Consider the following 10,276-nt stretch of genomic DNA (forward strand, 5'->3'; position numbering starts at 1 on the left):
TCCCCGTGTCTGAGTATTTAAACAAAATGGCGGATGCCGTGGTTGAATTTGATGTGTATTTCGACATTCGACATACTGGCACAAATTATAGATATTTTCCAGAACCTGTAAAAACTATAGAACATAAAACAGCGCACGAACAAGAAGAGATGTGAACGATGAAAATCGGGGTGACTAGAAATTTTTGCGTGGTGATTGAAATAAGGTTTTGAAAGATCTTAGAACATTTCGCCTACGTTCAGTTCTACAAGTGTTTTAACATACATGCAGTTTTAACCTTAACGTAAGATCAAAAGAAAATGTGAAGAGACCGGGTTTTCAAAATAAGTAGATTAATGTTAAAATTGTTGGGTTCCGGAAGGAAAAGAGCTGCTTGTTTGGTTCATACCAGCGAATCAAGTTGCAAGTATCTATTTTTGTTTCCCTCAAGCGAACCAGTCAGCGCGAGTTAAGATCTGACACGCACGTCTCAGGGTTTTCGACAGTTTTGTAAAGTAGCGGACATATTTCTGAAAGCATCGGAAGCGACAGTTTTTGGCGCGGCAAGGTGCCTTACGAGCTCCGAAGGCGAAAGCTACTAGGGGGTATCCTTCCCCGGAAGATTTTTAAAATAGAACACTCAGAAACGCTGTTTCCAGTGTTTGTGGAACCCAAGAATCTGTTTCCCATACAAGGCGGGAGCTCACTAAAATTCTCTTCAAAAAGGAAGTAAAAAATTATAATAATATATAAACCCCTGAAATATTGGCATCAAAGTTCCGGACGTGGAATGGGAAACCACCGGACGAAAGGTCCGGCCTCAAACGATATCCCTGCACACGTTCCCGCCGGCGTAAGCAAGGCGAAACGGGAGACGAGTGGAAAAGAGTCAACGCCAGGATGACGTCAGGCTCTCAGAGAAAAAAAAGGGGTGATGTAGCAGCTCTCGTAACGTATAATGTGATTAGCTCGCCACCTAAGCCAAAAACAAAAGACTAAACAATTGAAACGATGACTTCGGACTTAAGAACAATAGAAGCTGCTTACAATACCAAACAATATCAGCTTACGAAAGCTGCTACACTACTGAAAAAAGGCTATAGCGATATTTCTTGTTTACAAACATTGACAAAACGTTTCTTTTCATACCGGGGTATTCAAATTTGCCAACCACGGAACAAAAAAAGCCATTGTTTGAACAGCCAATAGTCCACTTCGGAAAAAAGCATAATAGTCTTTGTTTGTCCCCCCAAATTTTGAATAAGCATTGTTTCCAGTTTCACAAAAACAATGCTTATGCAAAATTTGGGGGACAGACAAAGAGTATTATGGTATTTTCTAAAGTAGCCTATTGTTTATTATAAGCACCTGAAAAATAGGCACGCATCGCGTACGTGTGGTAGTGCAGTAACACAGCGCTTTATATATAGGCCACTTCGGGAAATACCATAATAGTCTTTGTTTGTCCCCCCAAATTTTGCATAAGCATTGTATCCAGTTTCTCTTGGGACTTACAATGGTCCCAGGAGAAAACAAAAACAATGCTTATGCAAAATTTGGGGGGACAAACAAAGACAAGAGAAAATGAGGGGACAGAGAGGGAGGCTCAGGGCATTGGCCGGGATATGTTATGTCCACGAAAGTTATTTTTAGACGAGCGGAAGTCTTTGATCTAGCGGACGTCTGTCTTCCGAGACGTCCGCATGCAGTTTTGCCTCGCTCTCAGGTTCTTAGTGAAAAGAGAAAATGACGGAGCACGTGGAAGGCTGATGAATATTTATTTTCTTTCAAACATCGGACCGAGGTTGGCCTGCATGCGGACGTCTCGGAAGACTTCCGCTCGTCTAAAAATAACTTTCGTGGACATGACATATCCCAAGGGCGGGACCGGAAGCCTCCCTCTCTGTCCCCTCATTTTCTCTTGACAAAGAGTATTATGATATTATCCGAAGTGGCCTAATTGTTGGTTTTTCACTCACGTGATCAACAGCCATGTTTCTCAACGATCCAACATGGCCCCCATTTCTTTGTTTAGGGGCTTCAGCATGGCCGCCGTGACGTCATGTGAAAACCAAGAATATTAGCTTCTGGTTTGCGTATTAATGACCTCACGAGAAACATCGCTATAAGGATGTTGAGCATTCAAAAGTTAAACTTATTAATGCTCCATTCACATCAAGCCTTTACGATTCGAAAACGAAGAAAATAACCCAAAACCGTCTATTTGGCTAACCCTTCTTGGGCCTACAGACCAACTTTTAGGCCTAGTTAGGTGTAGGATTAACCAAATCGAGGGTTTTGGGTTACTCACTTCCTTTTTGAGTCTTAGAGTCTTAGGGTCGTAGCAGTCTTTGTTAATCTTAATCTTGATTTTGTCCGCCGCTCCGTTTTTCCCGCTGATCACCATTTTTTACGGCTGTTCAAAAGAAGTGAGCGACAAATAAAAAAAGTTAAATTGAGCGGCAAAAAAGAATGAGCGGCGGAAAAAAATGAACAGGAAAAAAAGGGAGCAGCAAAAGAAAAAAGTATGGTGGAAAAAAGAGTGAGCGGCAGAGAAAATGGAGGGGGGACAAAATCAAGATTAAAAAAAGAGAGAAGGGACACTTGTCTCTTACGAAAAAGAAGAGGAGAAATACATGTCTCTTTAAAAGCGCCGTACTTGCCAGTGGGTAAACGCTATTTCATAAAAGGGTTAGTGTAACCACAGCTAATGAAAGGTTGTCAACTGTTCGCTTACGCTGTTGTTAAAACCACAAATTTGGTGATTTCACGTTGTTGTTTATGCAGAGGACCGCAAAAAATACGAGATAAAATGCGTGCAGCACGTGCCGCACGATTATTTTTCCTCTTTTAACCAATCAAATATGCTTGTTTTGTGGCTTTTTCGTAGCCGTAGCCGTCGTCGTTTCTTAATCTCATTAATACGGATTTAAGATCTGCGACGCGACGGTAAGAAAAACGTCATTTCAAATTGCAACTTCAAGTTAATTAATCTTTTTCGTCATTATGTCGGCTTGTCTAACTTCTAAAAACTAGTATAACTTCCCAGGAACTGAATTAGGAGGTGCGGTGTTGAAGCTACGACAGAAAAATTCAAATTTGCTGCCTTGTGTTCACGTTCTATGAAAAACTTGAGAATTGGTAATTTCATGTCGTAGATTTGCAGAAAACGTGAAAGAAATATAAAAAAATGAAAACTACACGTGCAGAGCTTGCAAAGCTTGCAAAGCTATTGTTTTTGGGCATTAAATATGTATAATTTGTGACGTTTTCGTTGCCGTCGAGTCGTAGATCTTAAATTTTAACCTGGAAAAGGGCGGAAGTGGGGAACTGCGACGGAGGACGTAGGGAAATCGAGGGAGGAGGCGGTGTCTCATTAAGTGTCACTGAGACACAATCAATGCATTCAAAAGATAAGCAATGCTGTTTAATGATGGTATTCGATACACTCTGTACATATGCCATGGTGCCTGCTATAAAGCGAAACCCTTACTTGTGGTAGTTTTTACGTTAAAGTGCAATTTCCCTTCGATGAATCGGAAAATAAGAACACCTAAAATGACATTATTTCATTCAAAATTCTTATAACTGACGCCTCTTGTTTTGTACATCTCATTCACCGGCTCTAAAATCAGTTCTAATTTGTCAGAAAGGAACATGTTAAAATTGTATCTCCCAAGTAGTTTTCTTGAGATCAAAAGTTAAAAAAAAAGTCAAATAAATGTCGATACTTCGTGGTTTTAATATCTGAAGTAACATATGTATTATATATCAGTTATCCCAGACCAGGCATCAAGTAAGCAAGATTATCCGGTGTTTCCTCTTGACAAAACCAAAAAAAAAAAAAAAAACGTAAAGATTAGCCTTTCCGTGTAAAATTTAGCGCCGTGCCCACAAAATTTTTGTTATCCTTTCGTTTTGCTCGTGCTTATTCTATACGTAGGCATAAGCGAAAACAGGAGTAATAAAGTAGCTAAGTCATTCGGCGCCCACTTATAGAGCGTCTTCTCTGACGTTACTACGCGGCCTGCATAAACCTCTTTCAATGTGCTTGTTTCGCGTGTGGGAAAGTTGTTGGCTTGCGTTTTTGTTAACAATCATCCGTTTGGTACAAATGCGATTGAGACCTAAAGCCCTTATAACAAGTCGAGTTTTAGCTTGGGAAGAAATTCCGGACCAACCACCCGGTTTAAAAATTGTTACAGAAACAGGCTGATTTACAGCCCGGGTGCGAAATGCCAACTAAGGAAGAGACATCTGCCAGGATGCGAAAAACAAAATCAGTGGGCAAGTTCAAGTTCATCTCTTCAATCTGTCTCTTAGCTCAGACTAAAAAGAAAGTTAGCAAATCACATGGCTTTTCAGCTTGAGCTAGAGTTAAGAATTTCGGGTCTTTCTGCAAGTACCGGAAAGCATTGTATTTTTCATCACTTGGGACTAGTCTTTATTTGTAGTTGTTTTGTTTTCTGTCTTTTGCTTCTTTTGTTTTACGTAATCTGTGCTCCGGTACCTGCAGAAAGAACCAGAATTTCCGCCATGTAATCCGGCGCGGCACCCTAATTTCACGAGCTCATGTTTTTAGACAAGATCATCAATAGTCGCGCGCGTCATGTAAGTTTATCCAACGACATCACACATCAAAACACGCGCTGTCATTGGTCCCTACTAAAATCTCCATGGAATTTTCACAGCACGATCGAGAAATTTTGCTGCCTGCTGCAATACTTCGCGCGGCATTAAACTGACCGTCTTGCAAACCTCATGTCTTCGCTCGGCTTGCTCGTTGGCAATACCTAATATGTTAAGAGAAGTGTCTATGCCAATGTTTTTGCAGAAAGGAAAAAGGTTTTGATGGAGCTGAAATAAACTCCAGATGTTTCCACTGGTTTCCGGCCACCATGTTGGTGTCCCCCTGCATCGAGTCTCCATACTGATCCATACTTTTGAGTGGTGCCCTTTGCCGAATAACTCGACTTTGAAATATGGCACAACCATAAGACTTTAACACGCTGTTTATTTATTACCCTTCTAAAATATCTCAATTTCTTGATTTAATTTATCGAATTGTAAGCCATTTTATTTTTTCTTTGCGTGACCTGAAAGCCAAGAACTGAGAAAACATGTTCAATTTTTTTCCTTTATGCAGAAATATTTGCTTTACACTAAACATTGATTTACAGGCATTTTCCCTCGTTTTATTTTCAACATTTTGTCCACACAAAAGTCGTAGAGACTCCTTTGAACGATCACAAGCATTCCTAACTAATGATTCTTGAACGATGTCTTCCTCACCCCTCAGAATGGGTGTTAGTGATGAAGTGCATTAGAATGTCACAAAAAAAAGACTTCGTGTCACTCAAGCGGAAAGTAGCGGGGGTTATTCACTCGACTGCACACTGTCAAGGGATTTCAGTGACGTCACTATTTCACACGACCTCATCTTGCGTTACTTGCTTCATCATGGATGTTCAACAGCTTTTCAAGATTCTTAAAAAGGAAGCAGAATGCCCATTGTGCATAGAGACTGTCAAAAATCCCAAGACATTGCCATGTCTTCACTCATTCTGCCTGGAGTGTCTCAACAGACATGCAAACTTCGCAAGGAGACAGCTAAAAGCGACAATCAAATGTCCGGTTTGCCAGACTACATTCCAAATTCCCGAAAAAGACACCTTCGAGAATTTGCCGCCATCGTTTCATCTCAACCGATTGGTAGATGTTCTAGCTCTAGAAGATGGCAGCGTACAGTCTCAAATATGCAATAGTTGTGACGAGAACAACACGTCAACATGTTACTGTTTCGTGTGCCAAAATTTTCTGTGCGCATCTTGTTTTGAAGCTCACCAACGCTTGAAGGCCACAAGGGGTCATCGCAATGTTTTGATCGACAACCTGCAAGCGCAAGATGTGCAAGAGTGGATCCACAGACCAGTGATGTGTTCACAGCAATATCATGGAGATCAACCCCTCGAATTTTACTGCGAAGACTGTAAGGATCTGATTTGCCACAAATGTACTGTAGTGAGTCATGATCGACACTCTAAGACGGACACTCAAAAAGCTGCACAAGAACAAAAAATGCAAATTGCCGACGTTGTGGCCAAAGTGAAAGCGGAAATTGTCAGATATGAGAGTGAAATTAAGAAACAAACTGACCTAAGAAACAAAAACAAAGTGGAAATTTTGAAGGAAGAAGAGAAAATGAGAGACACTGTGGAAAAATTGATTCGTGATTTGCGAGAACACGAGAGGAAAATGAAGGACAAGTTTCGTGAAATTTATGAAGCGGAACAAAAACATCACACAACGCGACTAGAAAACTTCCAGCTGCTTGCCACCCAGCTGAAAAGCTGCTTCGAACGCTGTCAGAGTATCTTAGAAAGAAACTTCGGCGTCGAAATTCTACAAACAAATCACGCTATCCTCGGACGTTGTAATGAACTGTTAAATGTAAGAAAACCCGATCTTTACATGTCGCCACATATACATTACTTGGTGGAAAAGAAATTGGATCTTATGGATCGAGTTGTTGTCACCAAGACTGATCCCTCAAAGTGCTTTGCTGAAGGTCAAGACAGCAAGGATGTAAAAGAAAGGAAACAGACACATTTCGTCATTGTTACAAAGGATTCAGAAGGATTTCAATGTTATCAACAAGATGATAAAATCAAAGTCGACGTTTTGACTCCAGAAGGTGATCAACTAAACACAGACGGTAACGACACCAAAGACGGCAAATACACGGTGACATACACACCACAGTATGCCGGACAACACAGAGTAGAGATCGTTTTGAATGGACAGCCGCTGAGTGGTAGTCCTTGGATTGTGCAGGTTCATCAGAATCAATATCAATTTGCATTTCAGTTTGGTTCAAGAGGGAAGGAACGAGGAGAATTTGATGGCATTTACGATATCGATGTGAGTCATAAAACGGGAACGATTGCTGTTGCAGATGGGCGGAATAAAAGAATTCAACTGTTGAGCTCTGAAGGAAAGTTTCGAATGGAGATAAAACTTGATGGTGCACCTTGGTCTGTGGCATTTGAAGACTCTGGTGACCTGCTGACTTTAGTTCCGAGAAGCGACAATAAGCTTCGTGTGTTCAATGAGGAGGGTCACTTCATTAAACACATCAATGATAAACATCTTGATGAACCAGGTCGCCTTTCCATTGCGATTGATGGTCCTATAATCATAGCTGACTGGTCGGACAAGAAAATCAAGGTCCTCTCCCCTGATGGGAATGACTTGCTCCAATCCTTCAGTGCCCCAGACTGTGATAAAATCCCATTCTATGCTATTTATCACCAGAACAAATTCTTTGCTTCTTATTATTTTGCTAATTGTGTCAAGGTCTTTGACAAAACAGGAGTGTATTTACATGACATTGGCTGTAAGGGATCGAATGATGGCCAGTTTAATGGTTGTCGTGGACTCGTTATTGACAAGTACAACCGACTCATTGTGTGTGATGATGGTAACCGTAGGCTGCAACTCTTCACCCCATGGGGGAAGTTTTTGAGTAAAATTGATGGACAGTATTTAAAAAATGGCTTTCCTAATTATGTTGCTATAAACAGAGGTGGTAGTGTCATGGTAGCCGACCCACTCAACAGACGCATTTCTGTTTACCATTAAAATGTGATATATTTTTGCTTTATTAGCATAGGGCTAACGTTTTCCAATCAATCAGCCGAGAATAAAGTAATGAATATTGAAAGTGCATTGCATAAGCTCTAACAATTGCAAGCTCTGAGCAATGATACTTTGAAAATTCGAATTTTTACGAAGAATATTGTGGGATCAGTAGCGCCTTTAACTGGCTAATAACTGGCTCGTTATCAAAGCTAAAAGGCTTAAAATTGGAGGTTTAACTAAGTTTAACAAGTTCTTTTCGCATTTGAAGTCAATCTTTAAATAGCATGATTAATGCCATCTTTGCAAAGATTCCCTTTCCAATGAAGAGAGCTACGTACTAGAATCTGCAACTACCCTGTTGGAAAGCAAGAGAAAAAAGGAGAAAAGTCCACTCGAAAAAAAAAAAGAAGTTTCAAATGGATAGTTTTGGAGGTATTTTGTTTGCTTACAACTTGTTCTCAGTGTTTTAAAGGTAGCTATTGTAGGCAGTAATCAACCTCGTCCTGAGGGGGCTTTCCCCCCCTTCAAGTGAGGGAAAAGGCTTGGGAACAAGATTGTGCAGTGATGTGTTAAGCTGGTTACGTCTTTCTCCAGTTAAGGACAAGCACTTTTCTGTCGAGATTAGATTTAAAATAGGAAAATTTGAATTGATGTATAACGTGTTTTCATTTTAACATGGATTATCAGTCGTGCAGAAGTCTACTTGAATTTCATAAATACTGTTTAATCAATTTTGACTGATCACGATCTTCTCTTATCCAATGCTGTACAAGACTTAAGCCTGGTTTTCACTAGGGACGCAAGTGCAAGCATAAGAGCGCTTGTTTCGCCGTGAAAACGGGGTTAAGACAAGCACAAGCACAAGGATTAAAATCTTTCCCTTTTCCTTGTGCTTGCGCTTATGCTTGCATTCGCATGCGTCGTGTGAAAACGAAACGCAGCATAAGCACAAGGAAGTTTGCTACGTCTGGCCAATTAAAGTACTCTTTCTAGATTCCCCGCGTCTGAGTATTTAAACCAAATGGCGGATGCCGTGGTTGAATTTGATGCTTATGTCGACGTTCGTTTTCAATAGCATAAGCTAGTGACAACCAGGCTCTAAGCTTATTACATTATGCGATAGGGAAAATAGTCTATTAACGAAAAAGAAGATGGTAAGCACCTGAAACTGTGCTCAGGATTTCCAGACATTTTTTCCTTTTCCTTGTGCTTGCGCTTATGCTTGTGTCTGCTTGCGTCGTGTGAAAACGAAACAGCATAAATACAAGGAATTTTGCTGTTTGGTCAATTAAAGCACTCGTTGCAGATTCCTCTTGGATCTGAGCATTTGAACAAAATGGTGGATTCTTTGATTGATTTTTATGCTGATGTCGACGTTCGTTTTCACTAGCATAAGCTAATTATATCTGTGCTTGTGTTTGCGCTTGTACTGCGTCGCTAGTGAAAACCAGGCTTTACCGTCCACGGTTTTTGCAAAGGTCTTAAAAAAACCTCAATTTCACTAATGGCTAAGTAGCGAAGATGTCAGTTTACGTCCCTTGCTTTGTTTTTGAGCTTTAATTTGAGGCTTTCACTTTCAGTGTCCAATTCAAAGTTTTCTTAGGGTGGTCTTTATTTTAAAATCAATTTTCACTTTTAATGTAAAGCAAACATTTCATCATCAAAAGAATACTCCATTTTCGAGTTTTTGTTTGCTTTCTTTTTACGAGGAAAAAGAAACAAAAAGTAGCTCTGAAATAAAAAGCTCCGTTCTCAGTGCCGCTTAGGCAGTAAATTTGTTTGAGTTGGCTGGTGATGGTGGCCATTTGGTATTTAGCAGAATGATACAAGCGGGAAGTAACCTTTTAACACTGCAGGGAAACTGGAACTGTGCTAGGCCACTGCCGGAATAATACATGGCCGATACTCGAGCCATACTTGAGCAATACAAAAACAATATTGGACTAACAATAGATCTTAATTGGATCAATACAGGATTTTAGTTACGATTCATTACTTGTCTTATCTAGGACATCAGCGTCTTTTGTTAAAACGGTGATTCAGAAGTGAAAAAAAAAAAAAAATCAAATGTAAGGTCGGTGACTTGAATTCGACAAGACACTTTTGCGTTTGTCTTATTGTTTATTTATTTATTTATTTATTTTGAATTGCCTTGTTTTTCAAAGACAATCCCCACTTTTACTACAGAATAAATGTAGACTGGAAGAAATAACGTTTGCAACATTTGTTCGAATTTTTTTTAAAAAAGGTTTGTTTGTATCAGGAAAAATGAATTTTAGGATCGCCTATCTTTGCTTTCAAATTTCCTTTCTCTATTTTTCAGTACTCTAAAAACCGCTAGTACTTAATACTTTTAAGATACTTCGCCCACATTCTACGACGTAAACAAGACGGAATAATTGCAAAAGTATTACGATAGTATCGTTATTTCGTCAACGTCGCCGTCACAGATATAAAAGTCCCTTTTCACTGATACTTGGCAGAAGGGATACCCCACACAAACATTTGTTGCTTTAATACAGCTAAGTATTTTTTAAGGTTTTTTTGCGTTTTTAAGCGAGGTAAGATTGTCTCTGATAAAGCGACATGTGAATAGACATTTTAAAGCTAAAATCCGCTATAATTTATTTCAAGGTTAGCACTCTTCTAATGAAGT

General features: G+C 39.8%; 1 protein-coding gene across 1 annotated transcript; it reads left to right on the plus strand.

The window, feature by feature from the left end:
- The first annotated feature begins 5,439 nt into the window (after positions 1-5,439).
- LOC138023244 (E3 ubiquitin-protein ligase TRIM71-like) lies at positions 5,440-7,620 on the plus strand. Its single transcript, XM_068870265.1, has one exon. The coding sequence runs from the start codon at positions 5,440-5,442 to the stop codon at positions 7,618-7,620; it is 2,181 nt and encodes a 726-aa protein (XP_068726366.1).
- The last annotated feature ends 2,656 nt before the right edge of the window (positions 7,621-10,276 follow it).

The sequence above is a fragment of the Montipora capricornis genome, chromosome 11, assembly GCF_036669925.1.
Source record: "Montipora capricornis isolate CH-2021 chromosome 11, ASM3666992v2, whole genome shotgun sequence".
NCBI lineage: Eukaryota > Metazoa > Cnidaria > Anthozoa > Scleractinia > Acroporidae > Montipora > Montipora capricornis.